This window comes from Neolamprologus brichardi, chromosome 12, assembly GCF_056152115.1.
Source record: "Neolamprologus brichardi isolate AB-2024 chromosome 12, ASM5615211v1, whole genome shotgun sequence".
Taxonomy (NCBI): Eukaryota; Metazoa; Chordata; class Actinopteri; order Cichliformes; family Cichlidae; genus Neolamprologus; species Neolamprologus brichardi.
Genome location: NC_142115.1, coordinates 18,736,807 through 18,762,218, shown reverse-complemented (window position 1 = coordinate 18,762,218; position 25,412 = coordinate 18,736,807). Strand labels below are relative to the sequence as shown.

Below are 25,412 nucleotides of genomic sequence, written 5' to 3'. Positions count from 1 at the left end.
TAGAGATGTGAGGTAATCTACTATATTTTAACAAAAAATTAAAATAAGGCCACTCTCTCTTCCTTCCAGGCAGTGTTGTGTACTTGGGAATGATGGTCGGAGCATTCTTCTGGGGAGGAATGTCTGACAAAGTGGGCCGTAGACAATGCCTCCTCATCTGCATGTCCACGAATGGCTTCTTTGCCTTCCTGTCATCTTTCGTCCAGGGATATGGCTTCTTCCTCGTTTGCCGTCTCGTCGCAGGTTTCGGGTGAGTCTGATAAACCGGAGGTCAATCTGAGACTGACTAGCAGTTCAGTGAACTGTTGCACAATGCCACCACAGTGGGAAGGTAACACAGCAAGTCCAAAAATCAAAGACAAGTCCCTGTTTTTCCTGATTGTTCCCATCCTCTGAAAAGTGATGAAAATCAGGCTAATTATAATTATTAATAAAATAATAATAATAGCTGTAATAAAAATTATTACTTTTTTTACCATAACTATGGCCAATGTAATTCTTCACTCTGTCAGCAAACTTTTATACTAACTGTGAATTTAGGGATTCCTGCAATGCATTAAAATGAGCAGAGCGTGCTTGAAAATGACAGACAGCATGTACTCTTTTTATAGCATAGACATATGACTGTGATTTATTGCGTTCCTTTCTTTGGCAGTATAACCGGTCCTTTAAGGCCTAATTCACCAAATGCATTGACATCATTCTCGAGAGTAATTGAAAAGGCTCTCCAATAGCTGTGCTATTTTCTGCTTACTCATTCACTTTGCAGGTCTTTGCAAAGAGCCCTCAATTTAACTGATTACTAACTGACAGTTTTTCAAGTCATTCTGGGTTTTTTTTGTACAGGTGAATTGAAACAACAAAGGACGGTACAAACTGTGGGGTAAACGTGAAACTATGCGAAGGATGCAAAAAACAAAATGCATCTGCCTTAGTCTCATTAATCTTCTTATTTTCTGGTTCTTGCAGGATAGGAGGTGCTGTGCCCATCGTTTTTTCCTTCTTTGCCGAGGTGCTGTCCAGGGAGAAAAGAGGAGAGCACCTCAGCTGGCTGTGTATGTTCTGGATGATTGGTGAGATCTATGCATCTGCTATGGCATGGGCCATCATACCACACTATGGTGAGTGTACTTGCAAAAATGTTAACATTCACACCATCACCCATCAGTTTATATAATGGAGAAAATTACGCTTTGTTTTTTCCTTTTGAAATTAAAGGTCGCATTGTTAGAAGGAAGAAGAAAGCATGAATCACTCAACTCCGTGTTTGAAATATAGCCCAATAACAAGCTATATATGGTGATACCCTTAACACAATTAAGTTAAGCGGTGCTCTTAGGATGCTTACAATGTGACTTTATGCTGAGCTCCTGAATAGAGTTACTAAACTGTACATTCTCCACATGACCATGGGTTAAGGTGCCAGTTTTCCCTGCCATGGGAATTAATCACTTAATAGCTCTGAGTGGCTGCAGGCTGGGAGAGGCTGAGGTCAAAAGATTAATGTATGCACAGATACCACAGAGCAAGTATGGGTGAGGGTGGAAGGCGGAAAAATGTGATTTATGACAAAACTGTCTGTCGACTGCACTCGTCATGAGAAAAAACAGCACAAAGAGAATTGGTTTTCTTCCTCTCGCTGGATCCTTTTCATTTCCTCCTTGCTTTCGTTTTTTTTTTTTTTAAACCTGCTGTCCCCTTCCTCCCCTCACCTCCTGTTTTGTACTCTCCCCATCTCTCTAACTCTGTCCTTCCTTTTATTACCTCGCCTTTCTCTCCACTCTCTGTCTCTGCAGAGTGTTCTTCTTGATCAAGCATAATTAGGTTTTTCTCCTTGCTCTAATAGGACAAAGCTACATCTAGAGGTGATTTATGGCCAGACCATGCTTTAGCCAGCCTGTGACGTCAGAGAGAGAGAGAGAGCGTGTGCGTGTGTGTGTGTTGCTGCAAGTTGCATGGATGATGTTTTACTACGACTGCAGATGCATACAGGTCCTCTTCAAGTGAAATTGAATGCAATAACATCTGACACTGGGAGAGGTCGTTTGAGTGAACACAGGCACACAAAGAGGTGCTTTTATGGTGTTTCTGATAAGGGACTTCCCAGTTTTATTACGTGATGCTTAAACAGGGGCACGCACACATGCACAAATGCTGTGGATCCACTCACATGGATTTACAGAAACACACTGGTAAGGGACTTCTGAAACCGGAATGAGGCTTCATTAGAGAACCTGGCTGTCAGATCAGTGGATATCATATTGAACAGATACTTTGCTTTTATTCTCTTTGAGACTCACTACCACTGCGCCTCTCTATCTGAGAGGGAAATACGTGTCTTGCATGCTTACTCCAAAGCTCACGAATGTTTTTTTTTTTAACAGTTTCCCTAAAGTGCTGCAGTGCCTTCGACCAATCCCACAATGACGTTTAAGAAAAAAAAAAAAAAACTCCTGCAGACATACCTTTTTGCCTTGCGGTAAAACAAAGCTGCATGACTTATGGGTGATAATACAAGTTCCTTAACACTGGTGGTGCCATTAGAGCTCTTATCTGTCTTTACCACTTGCTGACTCATAATGTCTCCTGAAAGCCCCCTGACAGACTCGCAGCTGGAGAGCCACAAGGAGGTCTACTTGGCAAAAATCCACTGACAGGAAAGCTGGATGAGTTGTTAAGTTAGTTGTTAAGCAAGATCACCACTTGAGTAACCTCAATAGGCAATGCTAAGACCTACAGATTAAAGCTTAAACATCAAGAGTGGACTACACACCATATTTTCTATGAGCCAGCATCTATTATATATTATCCGTCTCTCTGTATGTGTCTGTCTGACCATCTACAGTAGGCCTGGGATGGCTGACTCAGTCATCCATAGACTTAGCCAATTATGTACATAATCCCTGTAATGAGATTTTCAGTGGCATCGGTGAAACACTAACCCTGCGGGGCAGGAAGTCATGCTACATTTCTGTAGAAAAGGCAATCACTGCTGAACAACCCTTTCTCTCATTGCTCCTCTCTTTAGTTCTCTTTCTCACTAGATTTTACTCTAGACTCAAACACACACACACACACACACACACACACACACACACACACACACACACACACACACACACACACACACACACACACACACACACACACACACTCAATTTCATATCTTAGTGAAAACATCTCATTGACTTAATGCTTTCCCTAGCTGCTAACCCTAACCATCAAAAATGAATGCCTAACCCTCAGCCTAAACCTAACCTTAACCTAATTGTATCACTGACACTAAAACCACATTTTGAGCCTCAAAAATGCCTTCAAACTTGTGGGCATGGGCATTTTGTCTCCATAAGTGACTGTTGGTCCCCACAGTTATAGTGGCATGCCAGTCTTCTGTCCTCACAAAGATCTTTAAACATGTACACACACCAAAAGGCAAGGAAATAAACAAAGGGACTTTTACTGCCCAATGGAAACAATTATAGACTCACTGGTAATCCGTGTTACGTCACAAAAAGTCATTGTTTGTGTTCTTTACATTAGATAATTAATACATTAGCAATTTAGATTATCATACAAAGACAAAGTAATTAGTTTCTACCTTTATTTACGTTTTAGTCACTCGTAGCAAGACATTTCCTCTTTCTTGTCTCTTTTGGGGCGTATTAGCACCACTTATGATCGTCTCCCACACCCTTTAAAAACAGTTGTTTAAGTGGTTCATATGCACAGCTATCAATGATGAATTTTAATATGCTGTGAGATTAATCCCAAGCAGTTGTTTTCTGGCATAACCATTAGCATTAACCCCCTCCCCACCCTTCGACTCCCCTCCTACGCCTGTTGATGGATAATGGTGCTATTCCGTTAGGAGCAGTATCTCCATGAGGCATGTTCCACGGAGAGACGTGGGAGGTCACAACTGATGCAACAATCCCTTTCCGTGCTTCCTGCCCAATAACATTGCAGAAAAAAAGACAAAATCATTAAGAACACAAACAAAAGTGTGCATATACAGTACATTAAACATTTGTGATGGCTGGTCTTTTCATTTCTCTTTATATACTTCAGGTTTTTCCATCAGAATCCTGCTGTGCCAAAAAGTAAACTTCACTTTATGCAGCACACCCAAAAAAACTGAAGACACAAAACTCATCCAAAAAATACAATTTAATTTGAAACTCTGCTGTATTTTCTTCCTGTTTTGTTTTGTTAAACAGTTTCCCTGTGTGTCATAGGTTTTTTTTTTTTTTGCTTCTTTACCTTAGCTGCCTGTCTTACTTGACTTTTGACTCTGAACTGTGTAAATGTTAAAATGTTAAGTGTTTTTTTTCTAGCAAGTCATGGTGTTAACTGTAAAAGAATTACAAATGAGTAACTAGGTTGACGGATGACCAGTGTCTTGGTCAGAAGTGCTCTATTCCATCATTAAACCATTAGAAATGAAATCACTGAAACTAATAATAAGCAGTCCATAGACGCCATCATTAGGGCAAGAAAAACCCCACAAAAGCCCACTAAAATGGGTGAGAGGATATTTTTTTAAATGCAAATAAACCTTCCTTCACAAATCAGCTAAGACTGCTTCAAAGCAGGTGCTGGAGTGTAGATGACCTATATGTGCCTATAAGGCCAATTTAGAGACCTGGGTTTGATTGTGTCCTGGACCATTTCCTGCATTTCGTTCCCTTTCACTGTTCTATCCAGCAATAAATACTAAAATGTCCAAAACATATCTTAAAAAGAAACTCTTAAGTAAGTAGAGCCAAACTCAATGTCTTCAATGTAAATACAGATGATTGACCTCAAGAAGAAAACCACTGAAGGGCACTCAAAATCAGAAAGGCCACATTAAACTTTGTTAGAACTCCATGGAGAGATGAAAGGTTTGGAGATGGAAAGGAAGGCCTCATGATCTCAAGCACACAGGATCATCTGTCAAACATGCTGGAGATATTTTTTATGCAGGTAAGGGCATGGCTGGCAATAGAAAGGAAAAAGGAAAATGCATAATGTTTAATTTCATATGTGTTTATGCGTGGGTGGGTATGACATGGCATTATGTAGTGTCGCTGTAATCTGCACATGATTATTCGTGTTTATTTCTGTGCTGTTTCTCCATATACTCAGATTATTGCATGTGTAAATATATGTGTGCGTCTCCCCTCTTTGTGTGTGTCTGTATGCGAGAATGTTAGAAATGATTAATGAGTCTGGAAGAGTGCCTGTGGGCTGAGATCAGGTGCAACAAGATTTAACTTAGCAGAAAAAGCTCAGTTGTATTCGTACCCATTCAATTAACCTGTCCCTGTGCACTCTCAGGCTTCCTCTGCAGAGCCATTCATCTCTAAGTTTTACACATCACTCTCCTGCGGCTGTCAAGAGCTCCCATTTAAACGCCGTCTTTTATTTGTAGCCCTTTTGTGTTTGCAGTGTAAAACTCGCACGCAACACTCACAATCAGCCTTTTAATTCACTTAGTCTCATCTGGTTAAGAATATGCAATAGAAGTACCTATGCTGTATCATCTAGAGTTAAATAAATGTTGAATGCCATCTGTGTTATTTAGCTATTGATTCTATGCTACCATGAAAGCACAGTTGCATTTTCTTTTATTATGCCCCTGTGAGTGCAGACTTACCTAAAGAGCCACCTGCTGTAAGCTGAGAATTACTAAACAATTCATCCGTGAACTGTTTGTTACTCTTTCATGAATTTAAACCAGACATATCTGCTTGTGTGGCGCTCTTGCCATTGTTCTAGTAAAACAAATGCACCCACCAGACACTTTATTAGGTACACCTGTTTAACACAAATATCTAATCAGTGAAGCACATGGCAGAAACCCTAATAAGCCTACTTTGGTACTGTCCCTTTATGACCATAATGTACCCATCTTCTAATGGCTGCTTCCAGCTCAATAATGAACATAACGATGAGTTCACTGTACTCAAATAAGGTCCAGACTCACCAGATCGCATTCCAATAGAGAACCTTTGAGATATGATAGAATAGGCGATTCACATCTTCAAGGTGCAGCTGGTAAATCTGCAGCGTCTGTGTGATTCTATCATGTTAATAAGGTGTCAAAAGTGCAATGATTAATGTTTTATGTTTGCTACTATTGTAGCTTATTTTCTTCCAATTCAACCCCCAAACTCTGTTATGCTGTGTTTTTCACTTTCTGCATTAGTCACATGCAATTTTCTAAACAGATTTGGTTGCTGCATAATCATGATTGTTGTCATGATGTCATGATCATTATAGATTTTCTAAACTATGTTAGGTTTGGTTTATTTACGTCACCAGGCATGTGCATCCTTGGAGTCATTTTTGACCAGGATATGTCCTTCAACGCACATATTAAACAAATATGTAAGACTGCGTTCTTCCATTTGCGCAACATCTCTAAAATTAGAAATATCCTGTCTCAGAGTGACGCTGAAAAACTAGTTCATGCATTTATTACTTCCAGGCTGGACTACTGCAATTCATTATTATCAGGATGTCCAAAAAACTCACTGAAAAGCCTTCAGTTAATCCAAAATGCTGCAGCAAGAGTACTGACAGGGACTAGAAAGAGAGAGCATATTTCTCCTGTTTTGGATTCCCTTCATTGGCTTCCTGTTAAATCCAGAATTGAATTCAAAATCCTGCTCCTCACATACAAGGTCTTAAATAATCAGGCCCCATCTTATCTTAATGACCTTGTAGTACCATATCACCCTATTAGAGCACTTCGCTCCCGCTCTGCAGGCCTACTTGTTGTTCCTAGAGTATTTAAAAGTAGAATGGGAGGGAGAGCCTTCAGTTTTCAGGCCCCTCTTCTGTGGAACCAGCTTCCAGTTTGGATTCGGGAGACAGACACTATCTCTACTTTTAAGATTAGGCTTAAAACTTTCCTTTTTGCTAAAGCATATAGTTAGGGCTGGACCAGGTGACCCTGAATCCTCCCTTAGTTATGCTGCAATAGATGTAGGCTGCCGGGGGATTCCCATGATGCATTGAGTTTTTCCTTTCCAGTCACCTTTCTCACTCACTATGTGTTAATAGACCTCTCTGTATTGAATCGTATCTGTTATTAATCTCTGTCTCTCTTCCACAGCATGTCTTTTATCCTGTCTTCCTTCTCTCACCCCAACCGGTCGCAGCAGATGGCCGCCCCTCCCTGAGCCTGGTTCTGCCGGAGGTTTCTTCCTGTTAAAAGGGAGTTTTTCCTTCCCACTGTCGCCAAAGTGCTTGCTCATAGGGGGTCATATGATTGTTGGGCTTTTCTCTGTATCTATGAAGCGCCTTGAGGCGACATTTGTTGTGATTTGGCGCTATATAAATAAAATTGAATTGAATTGAATTGAATTGCATAGCTTAATATCTGAATGCTGTTGAGTCACATTGTTTTATCTTGTAATGAGCTATGAGTCACTTTACATTTGCTACTTTTTGCAGGTTGGAGCTTCAGCATGGGTTCAGCATACCAGTTTCACAGTTGGAGGGTGTTTGTCGTCGTCTGCGCCCTACCCTGTGTGTGCGCTGTGGTGGCACTTACCTTTATGCCTGAAAGTCCCAGGTTTTACCTCGAGGTAACGAGACCTGATTTTTAGCAGACTAAACCTATTTTAGTCTGCGCCTCCTGAATGTGCTGCATCAGTTCGTATCCCAGAGAATGCCTTGTCATGGTGCTGTGTTGTCCTCAACTGTCATCAGTTTTACATTCAGCATCTTTCAGACAAATTGAGATTACTTGGACATTTCCCAGCAGATGTTTAATCAGACAAAAACAGTGTGAGTCATTCAGTGCTGTTGGAGGCCTGTGTATGTGGAAAATAGAAGCTCAGAGATCTGTGACAGTAGGTTTGCCGCTCCAGCATAATTATCCTTTGAAGTGAAATGAGTCACCATTGTCGTGACTGTCATCATTTTGCCCTATCTTGGAGAAATCAAAGGCTTGTATTTATGCACCTGAGCAGCCTGCTGCTGCTGATCCTATGAGTTTATCTTGTCGTCTCTCTTCCTTACTTTCCTTGCTTGACAGGTGGGGAAGCATGATGAAGCCTGGATGATCCTTAAACAGATCCACGACACCAACATGAGAGCGCGTGGGCAACCTGAGAAAGTCTTCACTGTGAGTGTTTGTTTCTGCTGTGCTGGGTTTCCTGACGCTTAAGGAAGTAAAGAGGCTTATATTCTGCCACCACTGGGACAGATTTTAACGCTTTCACCGTGCAGGATCACATCTGAATTATGATGGTTCTGAAAGCTGTTTTGTGTCATTCAGGCTTATTTGCAGCATGAGCTCCACTTTGGGAAAGCCGCTTAGTCAACATGTTTCCTGAATTGATCCTATGCTATTGAACACACCGTTTATATTCACCCTTTTTATACTGGTTTGATTTTTTTTTTCATAATTCTGTTCATTAAATTTTTAAAGATAAACAAACAAGCAAAATGCAAAAACCAAACAAAATGAATCCAATGCATGTACTTTAGGTCCAAAAATGTGTCAGTTTTCCATGTCAAAGTTCCAGTCAGCTGTCCCTTCCATTCATGCAACGTACAAGTTCTCCCAAATTTACAATTAGAGAGTTCCACATGGAAATAGAACGAGGATCCTCTCCGACCCCCTTCACCATTATGGCTTTCCTCACTAGCATTAAAAGAGACTCAATCACAGCCTTTTTTAAGAGAGGTGGGAATCTTCTCAAGCAGACAGAGTAGCAGATTTGAAATCTGCTGACCTATTGCTGTACTGTCACTTGAACATACAGCTGTTCAGAAGCTGATTTGATTTTTAATGCTGTGTAGGTGTAATTTTATTCTAGAAATAAATGAAAGGCTGTGCTATTGCACAACAATGTCAGTAATTCAGTGTCAACTTATTGTAAGGTAATACAGATGTTATTGTTATACTGTTGTCCAATATTCCAGGTAAACAGGATCAAAACTCCACGGCAGCTGGATGAATTTGTTGAAATGGAATCAGAATCTGGCAACCCAGTTTCCAAGGCTTTCTTCAGGATAAAGGCTGAAGTTCATGGGGTAAATATGTATTTTTATTTGATTATAGTTAATTTTTAAAGGCACTTATTGTAAATTCCTGCTTTTATAAATAACTTAAACCTTCCTAAATTCACTAATGCTAATTTCAGCTGCTAAGCAAATGTGTAAACCGGAAAACTATAGAGCCACCTTAAACCTTCCTCAATAAATTAAAACTGTTGTTTGAGTGTGACGACATAACCTTTTTGACTCCTTGTCAAAAGTGCCTAAGATTTGAGTTACAGAAATATCAAATCAAGTAGGGCGGGGCTACAGTTTATGTAATACCAATTCAAACCACAAGATGGTGCAACAATTCAGTGCGACTTTTCTTTAACTAGGCAAGTCGCCGATAACACAACCTTATTTATAAACAGCTGCCTGGTGGAAATGGAAATAGGGCTAAAAAGAAGTATCGAAAGTCAAAAGCAGCAGCACATATCAGGGAACATCTCAACATGCTCTCTGGTAGCACACTGCCCCCTGGTGGAGAAGATTTCAGTTAAGTTGTGTACTAGGCCATTACAAAAAGTACCTTTAATCATATTTGTTTTCCTTATTATTCCACTGTACCAAATCCTGATGCCTATTCTAATAGAGCTCTTGTCTCTTTTTAGATCTATCTGAACCTTATGAAGTGTTTCAACTACCCAATGCGAGAAAACATGTTGCGACTGGCCATAGTGTGGTTCACGCTGTCATTCGGGTGAGATATGTCAGTTTTGTCATAGAAAAATCAGACAAGTTTCTGTGGTCAGATAATAGCTCTAGGCAGTCTGTTTTGTTGGCTCGTTGCATTTCTGTCATCTTGAGCGCTGCTGTGTAGAAGTTGCACAGTCTCAAAATCAATCACTGTCTCTCTGCCCCGCGGATCAATACAGTTTCATTGGTGTCTCTGTGGATACAGAGGTGGACCTGCGTGCATGTGTGGAGGAGACAAGACAGGAGGCAGCCAGTTGATTTTTTAAAGCACAAGTATCTTCTGGATTTCTAATGTGTCTGTCTATCTATTTATTGTTTTGTCAGGTCTCACTCTAACATGAACAACCTCTCGTTGATGAACCGATCAGCTGATTTTTTAGATCCAACTATCAACATGTCCCTCTGATTGCAGATATTATGGCCTGTCAGTCTGGTTCCCTGATGTCATCAAACACCTGCAGGCTGATGAGTATGCCTCTAAAGTGAAGATACATAACAATGAACGCATCGAAGGCATCACCTTCAACTTCACCCTGGAGAACCAGATACACAAAAATATTCTCTTCGTTAATGACCAGTAAGACAATTCAGTTTCATAATAATAATAATAATAATAATAATAATAATAATAATAATAATAATGGAGGCAAATTTGTTATGCACAACTGATAAAATGTTACATGCTGCAATTAAAGTGATAAAGTGCATAAAATATCACCACTAGACATCAGCAGATTGCAGTCAACTGAATTCTGTTTCACTCCTTTACTTACTCCTCATAGTTCAAGTGCTAAATCCTAGCTACAGTAGCTGCTGTAGGACAAACATTTGAGTCAGAAAGAGTTCAAAAACAGCTGTCTTTGCCACTGCTGCTGTTAGTCAGTGTTAGCTGCTGTTAGGTTTGGGGTCAGTCAAACTTTCTTTGAAATGGATTCAACATTGCTGGACTCAAACACTTAGTTTGATTCCATTTTCACACTGTTTGAGAGTTTACTCGCCGTTTATCTGACAGAAAGTGTCATTTTTAGGACACTCGAGCCCAACATTAGTTGGCATGACTTTAGCTTATAACCAGATATTGTTGCATAACTTTCTCTTTGTCAGCTGTCAGCGCTGTTCACATGTATTTTTATTGAATTAATTGTAACATTTATAAGAATTAAGACTTAATTGCACACAAATATAATATTCTTGTTTTCTATTAAATAACTTAAAAAAAAATGACTGATTGTACCTTTAAAGTTAACATATTTCTGTTACTTCAGCTTTGTCAATATGAAGCTGAAGTCTGTTACCTTCATTGACTCCACCTTTCGTAACTGCTACTTTGATGATGTGACATCAGTGGGCTCCTTCTTCAGGAACTGTACCTTCATTGACACGTTCTTCTTTAACACAGGTGAGGCATGACTACACAGGTAAACTGGTATGTTTTGTCATTTCTAATTCACCATCTATAATCTTAACATGGTAAAGTTTTTGTTTTTTTTGCTTCTCTGGGCAGATATTGATGAATCCAAATTAATTGATGGCACAGAGGTGATCAACAGTACATTCACCCACAACAAGACAGGGTGCCAGATGACTTTTGATGATGACTACAGCGCCTACTGGGTTTACTTCATCAACTTCCTGGGGACCCTGGCTGTTCTTCCTGGCAACATTGTGTCTGCTCTCCTTATGGATAAAATTGGGCGTCTCTCTATGTTAGGTAGGAAAGTAAGACCTGGCCCTTTGGTAACACTATGGATGTGTCCACTTTTACTCTTCTTTTGAATATGTGTGCATGTCCTCAGGTGGCTCCATGATCCTATCAGGCATCAGCTGTTTTTTTCTGTGGTTCGGCACCAGTGAATCCATGATGATTTTCATGTTGTGCCTTTATAATGGCCTGAGCATCTCTGCCTGGAACTCCCTGGATGTGGTCACCACCGAGTCCTTCCCTACTGTCAGGAGGTAACAGGACAAACGTGTTCTTTTCTTATAGATAACATTGTTGTATAGACTTGTGTATAAAATAGGGCCTAATTCATCCAATTTATGAGAGTAATATGTTTCTGTTTTCGTTTTTTGATTTTCTCTCCCAGGGGAACAGGCTTTGGGTTCTGTAATGCTCTGTGTAAGCTGGCAGCAGTTCTAGGGAACCTGATTTTTGGTTCTCTTGTTGGCATTACCAAGGCCATTCCTATCCTCATGGCGTCATCAGTGCTTGTTGGGGGCGGCCTGGTTGGACTACGGCTGCCTGACACTCGGGCGAATGTCCTCATGTAACACTAGTGTAGCAGTGCTCACCTGGGCTAAAATCTGGATGTGAGAGTCCTAGAGAAACCCCGGTGTGCGTTTTGAGAAAGGAGTGCAGCTGGCTTGGTTTTTTTATACATATCTTAACACACATCTCAAAGCTCGCTGATGTATAAATGGTGAAGCAAAACCGCAAACACACCTTTTCACAATGTGTCTGATGCAAACCTTGTGAGGTGATAAGTTCAACATTTTGTGAATCATTTACCTACAGAGTTCTCATTAGAGTTTGGTTTGTTGAGGTTGCACCTTCCAGCTGCAGTCATTGCTTATGTGGTAAAACTGCATGGTTAAAATCTGAAGGCTTTTAATATTGATACAGTCTTATTAAGCCAATCCAGATGGACAGAAAAGTGCAAAAACAAGCTGTAATGAGCACAGCCAACCTGCTGTGTGACAACGCAGGGACTAGATGATCAGACAGTTCATACTCGTGACACAGCTGTATGACAGCTGGCTTGCCCACAGAACCAACTATCAGTACACAGACCATGTGTGCCGATAGTCATCATACAGAAATAAATATAAAGAAAAACATGCAGCAGGTACCTCATTTGCAAAGATGAGATACATATATCTAATTATTTTCACTCGCTTGCATCTAACATCAATCTGCTGTATTTAGATCAGTGTCATATTTGCTCCTATATAAGCAACCTTCACAAAGAAGAACATTAAATCAGAGACCAAGCCCTTTGCACTACTTACCCAACCAAGAATCAAAAAGGCCATATAGAAACACTTTTCTTGTATCAATAATTGTATGTCACGTTGAATATGAACATGGAAATTTTTATTTTCTGCTGTGTGTTTGTGAAAGCCAAAATAATGATTTGTTCCTTTTGTCCAAATCTCTATGTGGTATTATTATTATTATTATTATTTTTTTAAAAAAGCTCTAAGAGGAGCTATCCTTCTGATTTAGCTTTGTGTTGGATCCTGCTTGTGGCAGTAACATGTCATGCTGCTTCCTTTCAAAAAATACTGAATGGCCTTTTTTAATGTGCCTCTCCTTGACTGGAGCAGATGCCCGTAGTCATGTGCTGTCCAAAGGTTTTAAGGAACAGACAGAAACTGAACAGGCATTAGATTAAAAAAAACAGAATAAGTAATTTTATGTAAGTAATTTTATGTACATATGTAAAATATGTCACAGATATTGATTCATTTTTGGTCTTAATGTCATGTTTTCTGTTAGACATATTTATTTTGCCAAAACTTTTGTTTCCTTCTCTCCTGCAAAAATGCCACTGCTATACCAATAGTATCATCAAGATATGACCTGTGGCGTTAGTTACCATGCAAGACGGCAAAAATAATAATGTAGATAACAACCACCTCGTTATGACGGCGGATTGGTGCAGCCCATAACGTTTTTTTAAATGCATCTTAATTTAATCAAAATGAACCCCATTTTTGTTGGTTATAGTCGTTATATTCACAGTTGTACAAAACTGAAACTTTTAGGGAACATTAATCTTTTACCTCTCATTAGACTTGATCTCACTGGCCACTTGGTTAGATACACCTATTTAGCTTTAGTCAAGACGACCTCATCAAGCACACACTGATTATCAGAAGGAAGATGAAAGATGATCTAAGTGGCTTTGAACATGGCATGGTTGTTGGTACCAGAAAGGCTGGTCTTAGTATTTTAAAAAACTGCTGACCTACTGGGATTTTCCCCACACAACCCTCTCTAGGGTTTACAAAGAATGGCCCGAAAAAAAAGAAGAGAAAATACCTTGTTGATGTTGAGGTCAAGGAGAAGGGCACGACTGCTTTGAGCTGATGATGAAGAGATGAGACTATAGCAGCAGAAGACTGCATGTGATGTCACTCTTGTCAACTAACAACAGGAAACTAAGATTACAATTCACATGAGCTCACCAAAATTGGACAACAGAAAATCGCCTGGTCTAATGAGTCTCGAATTTGGCATAAACAACATGGAAGCATGGATCCATCCTTCATTACATCAGTGTGTCAGGCTGCTGGTGGTGTAATAGTGTGATGAAATTTTCATAGTACCAATTGAGCATCAGTCTACCTGAGTATTGTTACTGATCATGTCCGTCCCTTTATGACCACAATGTACCCATCTACTGATGGCTGTTTTCAGCAAAGCTCATATCATCTCAAACCAATTTGAGGTGATATGAGTTACTGTACATCATGTCTTGGACCTCAATACAGACCATGATGAAGATAATAAAATAAAGATATCAGGTGAAAAATTTGATGCCGTCCCTCCCCCCAGATTCAGTTGCTCTCAGTTTTGAATAATTAACGTGTGTATTGTATTTTCTGTGGTGTTAGCTTATCTTAACCTGCATTTCTCTGTATTTGTGGCATCTGTAACTTCAGTGTAGACCTGGTTTGTGTCTGTGCTGCAGGTGGCTCTCTCTCAGCTACTCAAAAAACAAAACAAAAACTGTACTGTACTTGTGCACATCATTCCCAGAATATGTAAAATAAGTTGGAAAGTGAAGTCTGCTGCTATTGTGCAACATATTTTTTGAGAACATATATATAATTTAATTTTTTTTAAAACAAAAGTATAACATACAGAATCTAAATTACAAAAAAACAAAACAAAACAAAACAAAAAAACTTGCCCAGCAATATTGACCTATGTCAGTAGCAAAGAATATCAGAAGGAGTCATCAGTATGAATGAAAAACCTGCATTGTTGTACCGGAGAAGTAATATTACCTAACATGTTGGTGTATTTAGGGATTTTGATTATATGTACTGTATTTGTGTGTATGCAAAAGACAGCGAGTCTGAGAGGGAGAGTGTGTGTGGGCTTGTGTATGTAACCATGAATGTAAATATTATGTACATATCAAAGCTGATGTTAGTGAAGTTTCTGGGTTAAATGTTTCAGCTCCTTGAGGGGACACGTGTGTCTCCGGCTTCGTCCAAGCGATAAGTCCATATACTGTGTCTCTGTTGTACATCCGCTGGTCCTCAGCTTTCACCTGCTACTCTGTGCGTGCGTGGTTGTGTGTGCGTTACACTTGCATGTACGTAAGAAAACTTGCGTTCTTTTATGCTCAACTTTTCTTTATTATTATAAATTCTTCTGGGAGAAAATGATGACAATATTAAGATTTTTGTTGAGGAAAACGTGAATGTATCACTCTTGTATGTTTTGTTCATCTATTTTTGAGGGGAGGGGGGATAGGCACATGTGTGTCAACAATAAAGTTGTGAGTACTAATTGTGAAGGGCCTGCCGGTCAAGGGATGACTGAGCTTGAAGTTCAGTGGTCAGCAAGTGTGAGAAAATGTGAAGAAGTATTTGCCAAATATTCAATTCCCTGTGATTGATGTTAGAAACTGGAAAAGCAGGGATTGCAGACTGTGCTGCTTTTGAACATATATAATAAAACTTATGTTCTCTAGCAAGTTAGTCTTCTGTGTCATGCTTGTGCTAAGCCTCAGATTAATATTAATACTGATGCTCCTATAAACATCTTTTATGTGCGTAAGACAACATAAGCCTTAAATTTAAGTGTATGCAGTAAGTTTAACTAAACAGTAATAGTTTACAAAGGTTATAAAGTTCAGTTTTTGGAGAAACTCTTTGAGAGAGTTCAGCATTTACACTCATTTTTGATGCAATAGTGGGCGGGTGTGTGTTTATGGACAGTGCTAGAGCCAAAGAGTGGACAGGCCACTCCAAACTCATGGGATGTTTGGGGACACCTACACAATCGCTGGTAAAGTCCATGAGCGGGTGAAGCACATACTTAGAAAACTGAAGTTACATCCACTAACTACTATTTCTGCAGGTCTTTTGCTGAACGGCTGCTTTACTGTCCCTTTTGCCATGTGGAGACATTAAAGCAGCACAAGCATCCATTAAATTCTAATAATCTTACAGTTTTCAGCAGTTATATAACACTACATGACAGTTCAGCCCACAGAAGAAAATAACAAGAGGATATACAAAAACAAAAATAATAAAAGATGATGCCACAGAGAAAAAAAGAATACATAAATAACATGATTACAATAAAATGTAACAGTTGTTGTGCCAACCCAGTAAAAGATATGGTATTAATGTGGCCTCCACATCAAAAATTGTGTGGATGTGATCTTTTTCATTATATTGTACCACAATGGAAACAGTTTCCAACATTTTGCATACCTGCCAAATAAATACATGCAGATAAACACGTGGTTAGAGTAACTGTGTCCTCGAGGTAATGCTGCCTCCTAGTGGCCAAAACCGAGGACGTGAATCATTGCAATAGCTGCCAATGATTAATGTATAAAGAAGTCGGTATAGAGTCTTCTGTATACAGTCTTCTTTTGGCTGCTCCCTTTTGGGGGGTACCACAGTCATCTGCCTCACTCTCACCCTATTTCACGCATCCTCCTGGATCACACCAACCCTCTGTATCTCCTCCTTCACTGCATCCATGAATCTTATCTGCAGTTTTCCACTTTTCCTCCTGCCTGGCAGCTCTATGTTTAACATCCTCCACATGTCCAAACCTTCTCAGACTTGTCTCCCTAACTCTGTCTCCAAACTGCTCAGCCTGAGCCGTCTCTCTTGTCTACTCATTTCTAATCACTCCCAAAGAAGATCTTAACATCAACTCTGCTGCTTCCAGCTCCACCTCTTTACGTCAATGCCACCACCAAACTTTTCATCACAGCAGAACTCACAACCATCTTTTAAACGGTCTCTTTCATTTTTGCTGCTATTCATTTGTCAAAAGTATGTCCATCAGCACCGCAAACAAGCACCATCTTTCAACTCGTCTCTGTCTCGCTGTCCTCATACAGTCTTTCTATACAGTCTAAAAGTTTTAATTGATTTTTGAAATATTTTTTACGCAATAATATCTTGAAGTGATATTTTTAACCTCCCACGATGGCCTTTTATGATAAGAACACATTGGACTAGTAAGTTTATATGACTTGCGCCATCAACTTTGCATACAAAAGTGAAACCTGAACTTTTATGCAAATTAGAGGACTTTAAAAAAACCTGTAAAGACACACCCAAGGCAGGGTTGTCTAAGCGAAAAAAAAGCATCAAAATAACAAATAATGAAAGCACCAGGCAGAATTAAACATTCACAATTTACCATCTTAAAAATTTAAATAATAATAATACTAATAAAAACAGTTAAAGCTCTGCCCAGACTCACCTTATCACCAGCAGGTGGTGCAAGGTGCTAAAGCTCCGTCAGCGTTCCCGTCAATCATTTCAGCTCAGAGCTGAGCGGGGCAAGAGCACCGACCAGGAGCACTTTGTTCAGGAGGCACCACAAGCTGTGCACACCATGGGGTTCGTCTGCTGCAAGGCACAGTTAGCACTTTCATGAAACGTCTGGACACAGCTGCGCCTAATTTTTTCTCTCCATATACATCACTATTATTTTTCTTCCCCTAGTTACTAGTTAGTTTATTCACATCTGTATCTCCCGAGAGACGCGGTCGCCGGGTAACTTCAACGTTAGCTTAAGTTATTTCCAGTTGAGACGAGTTCACGGGTGGAGGAAACGAGGCAGGATGTACCATGAAGAAACCGCAGCGTTACACAGGCCACGCTATGGAAGTAAGTGAGATCTTTTTTGATTGTTTTAGAGCTAAAAAGCTACTGACTTCTACCCCAACGTGGGTTGGTTGCGAGGATGAGAACGAGCTAACGTTTCGGTGCCTGCGCGGGGATGTTTGATGAGCAACAGGTGGGTGAGCTGCACCACTAGCTGCGGGATACCTTCAGTAGGTGTGGCTGGCCCTGACGGTGCGCTTAAAATGCGGATGAAGAGTGGCTATTAGAGGTTTTAGGTGACAGAAACCACATCCTGTATGTTTCAATAATACTACTAACAGTTATTTGAGACCTAGTTTTCTCCCCTCGCCTCTCACAGGTGGCCCTAAACTCAGCACAATGATTTTTTAAATCTGTTTATTTGACAGTGGACGCCAACATAAGGCGTTTTTCCTCACAGGCTAACCATTAACTTGAGCTTTCTGCTGCCGCTGTCAAATGTGCAGCCTAACCCCGTGAGCACGCCAAGAATTTAACCGAGTCCACTGACAATAAACACAGGTAGGTTTACTGTAGATAGCATGTCTGTGGGCAAAGTACAGCTTTGAGAATAGGCAGTATTACCCCCAGTGCTGTTTTTTTTTTTTCTTCTTCTTTCTGTTGCATCTGACTTGAATCATTATATTTTATTGATCATATCTTGCTATTGTGAATCCATAAGAAGTGTGTCTCCAGATAAGATAGAGTAGTATGTTGCAAACTCTCTAAGATATGGGTCCAAACAAGTCCAAATTTGTTGGCCCCAAATCACAAAGTTGTCCTTCAACTGCGCTTTAATTTGCAAGTGCTGCTGTGGGACCCCGAGGCAAATCTATTCATGTATTTCATACTGACCTGAGTTTATTGATTTGGCTTGGATGAAATGGATGAACCAAAAAAAACAAAACAAAGCCTCTCTTGAATCGTAGCCCGCCAAAAGGTTGCGTAGAATAACCCTGCAGCTAAACAAAAGCATGAGTCATAATCACAGGGACTATAACTCAGGTCCGGTGATCTTGTGACACACAAAAGCAACAGACCCATCCTGATAGTTAAATATAACACAGTGCAAGAGCGTAGACAGGCTCTTCCAGGAAGTGTGTGAGTGTGTCACTAGAGGTAGTGTGTAATGGCTGCGCTGGGGCTTCTGTGCCTGACATACGTTTTCATCTGCATCTGTCTTCTGCACAGCTGGACCGCAAATCTGTGGTTGGACCCTTGGATACGGTGCTCAAGAGACTAGAAAACATTTCGCCTAAATAGCGGGACAATTACGTCTGTAGAGATGTGGTTGGCCCGTTCTTCTCCTTGCATGCGAGTATTATTTGCAAAGCCTCTGCTGAGACTTGGCGAACGAATGTCTCTGCAGGTGGCTGTTGAATAGACAAGTTTAACAGAGTGTGCTTTAGAGTTTTAAAATATTCAGGCTAGAAAAGGGTTTAATGACGTACATATGAAGTTGGTTTGGCATGATTGGTAGAATATATGCAATGTGGGCATAAAATTGAACAAAAGTACAGTAAAGTCAGGATTCTAAACTGGTTTTTGTAGCTTTTGTTTTTGGATCTCTGTGAATAGAAAAGTTTGCACTTGGCCCAGGTGTGCAGAAGCTCCACTGCCATGAGTTTGATGTCACTGTTTGGCAATGCGAACCTTTCTGAAACACATCTCAGCACTGATGGATGTAAAAGTCCAGCTAGGGACAAATTAGCAATATATGTAAACTCTCTGTGCAGCACATCAGCTTCATGCTCTGTATTGGAACTGCTGTGTGCTAAACCACATTGTCCCTATCAAATAAAGTAAATTTAATTTAAATTTAATTTAATAATGACATCAATGGAACTTGAGAGGATATTCTCTAGTTTGTCTATTAGCCAGTGCTGATATTTTTCTTTTTGTCTGTCTTGTTTTTTGTTACTTATTTAAGAATCATATAAATATAATTAAGTCTTTTCTTTTAAGTCATCAGACAGTCTTTGTGTAGTTAGCCAGCTCAACATTGATATGTCACAAAAGGAAAGGGAAAAAATTGGCTACTGACACTGGCGGATGTTGTTATTTTCTGTTATTTCTTATTTGCCATCTTATAGGTAACTTAGTGGTTGCAGTTGCCATCTTTAAAAAAGAGTCATGTTAAACAGTTCCTAGAGGCTTACATCTGCAGGGCACCCAGCTTTATTTTACACTCGCAGAAACCTGCCACTAAAAACTGTGCCTGTCCACGTGTACCATCAGCTGCTAGCCTGTATTTAAATGAAAAGGGAAAGATCTATTCCTAAAAGGAGCCCCTGAGCTTGAGATTTTCCCTTTTACTCAGCCAGAAATAAATAGATTTGATCGGATTAGAGCTGGTTAGGGAGTACGAGCGTGGGGTGGGGTCTCATTAAGCTGCAGGTGAAGGTCAACTCTCAGCAGAAGTCACTTGTCAGATCGGCACCCCGCCAAAGCCAGTTTAAAAAAATAAAATAAAAAGACTATTTCATCTCTCACGGCAGGGTTCACTGAAGCATGAAGTGGAGTTTTTAAACACATCAGCTCACAGTAATTAAAAAAAGACTTACTTTTTTTGTATGTTTGGTATCAGCACTTCTTCTGTTCAGGTGCCGTCTTAACCTATACCTTCAATGTTAGTGTAATAAAACACCATCCTCGAGGAGATCGCTTCCTGGGGTACTGATTCTTTACAACCTGGAGGGAGACTGTGAAGACCCTCCCGATGTGTGTCACTGTTGCGAGTGTGCAACTTTTGCTGTGCCATGTTTAAAATAACCTTGTGTATGCAAAAATGTTGTCATGTTTGTGACAACTTCCTGTATTGAGTATGAAGCACACATGATGATCTTGGTGTTGGTTAGAGCCATAAAAATACCAGTGACACAGCTCCTAAGGAGGCCCGAGCTATAGTTGAGTATTAACTTGACCTGTTCTTGTGCAGCTTTATGAAACAACCCTTTTCAACTGTAATTAAGAACAATAAGAATGGACAACACACTATGGAGTATGTTGCATAATGAAAATCAAAGACAGTGATATAATTATAAGTGGGGTTTTTATTTTGTTATTTTCCAGCCATTCAGGATGATGAGAGGTTGTCAGCAGAAGAGATGGATGAGAGGAGGCGGCAGAACATCGCCTACGAGTACCTGTGTCACCTAGAAGAAGCCAAACGGTAAGGTGGGCGTTAGATGGAGGGAGAAGAATTGTGCAGACAAAAGCCAGCTGCTTTTCTTTGTATTGATTGCCTTGTCACAGTTCACACGGCATCTAGGATTTAAGTTGGGTGTGCTCTTGGTCAATCATTAGTTCTGTTTAATGTTTTTATACAAAGGTTTGTGTGTTTAATGAACAGGAAATGGTTGTGAAATAAAGGAATGGAGTGAAAGTGAGGGCAGTCTTATGAGTAAGAGAGCAAATGTGTGTGGTTAACAGTGTTTGTAGTATTATGAAGCTGCAATGGTGGATAAAGGCTGAATCAGCGTGGATGCAACATGATGACATGGAGGTGTAAACATTCCTAAGAACACGTGTGATTAAGTCCAGGGAGGTGCTGACTTAGTGGAAAAAGTGGCTCGTTATCCACTGTGCCCTCATCTTAGCTTTTTTTTCCTCTAAAAGCTGAAATTATTTATTTATTAAAAAAAAGAAGCTGTTTTCCAAAGCAAGCACAACTCTGATGAAGAGTCTTTGAGGTGCCTTAGCAAACCTGAAAGCGAACCACTTCCTGTCTTCTTCATGTTGGCATCCATCTGAACGGAAGAGGAAGTCTGATCATGTTTCTTCTAACACAGATTTGATAACCACACCCAGTCCCCAAGAGAGTATTTTCTTGGAGTCACTTTTCAGCTTAAATCCATTGCAGTCACTGTGGCCTTGTGTTGACTGCACATTTGCTTTACGTCCACATGCCCTCAGAGATTTATTGTTTCCCAGCTGAACTTTGACCCTGTAAAGACTGTTTGAATAGCCTATATTATCTGCTTAACTGAACACAGCTTCAGGCTTTCATCATAATCTGGTCACACCAATATGATGACACTTCAGCCTTTTTATAGCTGACAGGAAACACTTTAGCAGAAGGTAAACTGAACTGCATAGAGAACTTTTAGTGAGAAAGTTTTTGTATTAATACACCAGGTTAGCCTTTAAAAAATACTATATTTAACTTTCTCAGTTTCCCTTTTAGCTTCCCCTTATTTAATCCTGGAGCTTGTGACACCTTTCAGCCATTGAATTGCACCTCCATTCTTTGAAATGTGTCAAGTTAGATTAGGATTAAGACAGACCTTTAACAAAGCTGTAAACCACAGAGGGCAGGGGATTAGGTTCTGGTCTCTGGAGTCAGGAGTAAGCAGTCACTGAAGTCAAGCAACCATGAGTAAGCAACCCAGTACACCTGAAGACACAGTTTAATTATCCCCCTTTTTACATTGGTAAAAACCAGTAAAGTTGGTGTCAGCAGATGACCCAGCATGCCTAACATGCCCGGGATCCTGAAGCTGAAGCTGCAGCAATTTCCCAATTTGTCATTTTAAACATTTTATTTACATGTCGTCTGTATAAAAGCCTAATGGGACAATTGGACAGACAAAAAACTGGAATCTTTCTGCAGCAAAGGGACTCAAAGGAAAATAAAAACAAACAGCTGGTGGGGTCAGTGACATTGTTATCTCTGACAGCATGTGGGATGGACAGACATGCTTTGTTTTAACAGTGCTTTGCCTGCAGTGCCTAATTAGTTTAGGTCAAACTCATAAAGGTTTAACTACCTGAATTGTTTCTGTTGTATGTTGCACATTAACTCGCACCTTAAATGAAACATCTGCAAATATTTCACAGGACGATTGCTTCATTTTAGCCAGACTTTTTTTTTTTTAAAACATCTATCAACTGACAAGAACGGATGTCAGTTAATAGACCCTCCCTCCCCCTCCCTCTCCACAATTCACACACACAGTTGCACAGAAGTTTCTGGAAGGAGACCTTGTACTCTCACCACAGAGTAAACAAATGGTGGTTTACATTTGTAGTTTTTCTGGATTGGGAGCTTTCTTGTTTGCTTTGATGCAGGATCGCTTAGAGGCCTAAAATGTCATGTTTGCATTTTAGTTAACAGCATTACCCTAATCTTTAGATACATTTTAGCCTGAGATGTAAAATAAAATTCCGTATTTACAGACACACTGGCACACACAAAGACAACTCATGACATGCATGACTAAGCTCCATGACGTAAGCTTCCCAAAGCCACTGTTCAGCCAGAAATACTGAAGCTGAAAGCAAAAGAGGATGGTAATCATGTGTTGAGGTGGGATAGACCTTTGTTCTAGAGTCCTGAAAGCTCTATATTGTTTTAGCACTGTGAGCCACAGATTGGACAATAACAGGAAGGGATTTTTTGGAGGGCTGTAAACAGCACCACCAGTTTGTCCTGCTTCAGGAGACAAGTTCTCCCGTCATTGTTTTAAGCACAGGAAGTGCTTCACAGGAGAGCTATGTAACCCACGCAGGATGTTCCTGCACCATGTGTTCATGCACCAGTTGGATTTCTTTCTTTCTCTGTAATCTGAATATCAAATATACTTGCTGTTAATTAATATGCTGCTTTTTTTTGCACCAGATTTTCAAGTCATTTATTTTGTCAGATGGGCTTTGTTTGTGAGGCTTGGTGCAATAGCACAACACTAAGTAGGACTGCACAGCATGTGGAAATCTTTGATGTGTAAGCTTAGGTGCAGTGAGGTAGTGAGAGATCTCTAATCTCCCTGTAGGCAATTTGAAGCAAACAAACAGTCCTGTATAATATCAATCCATGCATCCATTCAATCATTCATCCTAACCAGGCCGACCGTTCATGCTCACATTCAAACCTGTGGCCAGTACAGAGTAACTGGTTAGGAGTAATTTAACTTGCACGTCTTTTGACTTTGTGGGGGCAGCTGGGATATCTGAAGAGAACCCACGCGGGGTGGAAGAAGCGGCAGGTTTAGATGCTAGAATGTGCATCCCTGCTACTTTGTTTCTGTTGTGTTAGAGCTATTGAAGAGGGGAAAAGCACCTTAAAACAATTGTGCCTAAATCATTTGAGGACCGGAAAAGGACGAGTGCATCGAGTGTGTAATTAAAAAGATTTTTCTTATTGGTCGGATTTAAGTTGGGGGTTAGGGTTAGGCATTCCCTTTAAAAATAAAGGGATAGCTATAGCATTGTTTAAGATTATTATACAAATGTTTATTCCTCATGGTTATAGCCTGCACACTCCACTGGGTTTGTGTTGACTATGCACGGTGTGCACACGTGTGTGTGTGTGTGTGTGGTTGTCCTTAATGTGCTGACAGATAATTTGCCACACTGAATCCTTGAAGCACCCACGCAGCCTTAATTAACCTAAACAAGATGTCCTCTGCATGCATGTGGGAAGTAATGCTTTGCTGCTTTTGTTAAGCCTGAAAGGAGGCAGGAGTTGTTGGTATAAATAAAACCCATAACTGAAACATGACCAGGTTAGATGGCTGCGTGCTGTACACTGTAAATTCAGTGTATGGGGATGAGCAAACAGCTAATAAATTACACACACATTTCTTTTACTTCGTAACATCCAGGACAGGAGACCATAACAGTAAATTTAGTGTCACTTGTAAGCAGTCAGATAATGTGTAACAGACGTCCTCGATCATGATGATTCACCATGCTCACAAATCATTCACTAGTTCTTTGGAATAGGTTTTTCCTGATGTCCCTGGAAATAGTCTGGCAGAGACTGCGTTCCTGAAGGCTTTGCTAAACTTTTCAAAGGGAAATTACATCAGCATAAAAGGAGGGCAAGTTAATTCTGATATAAACTGTTTTGTATTTTTCTATTCAGTTATTCGTTTTCACCTTTCTCAAAACCTGCCATCCTCTAGAGAATAAAATGTGATCTTTTCCACCGTTACACACTTTTTTTCTTGCCAAAATGCAACTTTTAAACTTTAACCGTAGTGCTGTTTTGAATTTAGACGATTTGAAGTAATATTAGGTTGTTTTAATTAATGTTTTTCCTTCATTGTTCCCCTGACTGGTCACCTCTAATCACACACTGGAAATGTGTGTGCAGCCCCCTTCCTAAAGCATGCTGGCCTCTGTGTGGGTGTTGCCTGTAACATTTGCCAGTTCCCTCACATAAACAGACTACTTTGTTGCTCTGTTTAATCAAAAAACTTCAAGTTCATTTCAGCAGCAATGGCTCTTTTAATTTTTTGTGTGTGAGAGTTCAGCAGGTGTAGGAAAATTCAATATTGACTTGTTGACTGCACGTAGGCATTCAGCCACTTAATATCTGAACAGCACCCTATCAGATGTGTGGGTAAACAGACTAGTAACCATAGCAATGTTTAAGGGAAAGCAAGTTTAATTTAACTAGCGATGAAAATTAAAGGTTTTACTCTTAAGTGCATTCATAAAGTATTCAGAACCTTTCACTTGTTTTACATGGTCTATATTCAATATTCCATACTGAAAATGGGAAATTTAGAAGTTTTTACAGACTCTTGCAGATTTTAAGCTCTGTCAAGTTAGGTAGGGACTGCCTGTAAACCCCCATTTCAAGATCTCAGTTCAGGGAAATAGCTGGACCATTCAAGGGTATCCAAAGTGTTATCCCTGAGATACTCTTACGTCGTCTAGGCTGTGTGCCTAAGGTCACAGTCCTGTTAGGTTTAAAAGGTTAATCACTCGTCCGGTCTGAAGTCCTTCGTGCTCTGGAACAGGTTTTTCACCACCTTACTATCCTCTGTTCAGTCTTCCCTCACCTGTGACCACTTCTCTTGTCACTGCTCATG

General features: G+C 40.1%; 2 protein-coding genes across 2 annotated transcripts in view; both read left to right on the top strand.

Moving 5' to 3' along the window:
* Positions 1–15,445, top strand: part of sv2ca (synaptic vesicle glycoprotein 2Ca) — a 30,852-nt gene extending 15,407 nt beyond the window's left edge. The window contains exons 3-13 of the mRNA XM_006784137.2: positions 70–250; positions 970–1,121; positions 7,444–7,577; positions 8,030–8,119; positions 8,923–9,033; positions 9,651–9,739; positions 10,148–10,312; positions 11,001–11,134; positions 11,240–11,446; positions 11,532–11,691; positions 11,823–15,445. Coding sequence (XP_006784200.1) covers positions 70–250; positions 970–1,121; positions 7,444–7,577; positions 8,030–8,119; positions 8,923–9,033; positions 9,651–9,739; positions 10,148–10,312; positions 11,001–11,134; positions 11,240–11,446; positions 11,532–11,691; positions 11,823–12,006 — 1,607 coding nt within the window. The 3' untranslated portion in view covers positions 12,007–15,445. The remainder of the gene's footprint in view (positions 1–69; positions 251–969; positions 1,122–7,443; positions 7,578–8,029; positions 8,120–8,922; positions 9,034–9,650; positions 9,740–10,147; positions 10,313–11,000; positions 11,135–11,239; positions 11,447–11,531; positions 11,692–11,822) is intronic.
* A 1,816-nt stretch (positions 15,446–17,261) lies between these two features.
* The window catches only part of iqgap2 (IQ motif containing GTPase activating protein 2), a 39,107-nt gene continuing 30,956 nt past the window's right edge, over positions 17,262–25,412 (top strand). The window contains exons 1-2 of the mRNA XM_087849074.1: positions 17,262–17,616; positions 20,665–20,764. Of these exons, the coding sequence (XP_087705200.1) occupies positions 17,571–17,616; positions 20,665–20,764 (146 nt within the window). The 5' untranslated portion in view covers positions 17,262–17,570. The remainder of the gene's footprint in view (positions 17,617–20,664; positions 20,765–25,412) is intronic.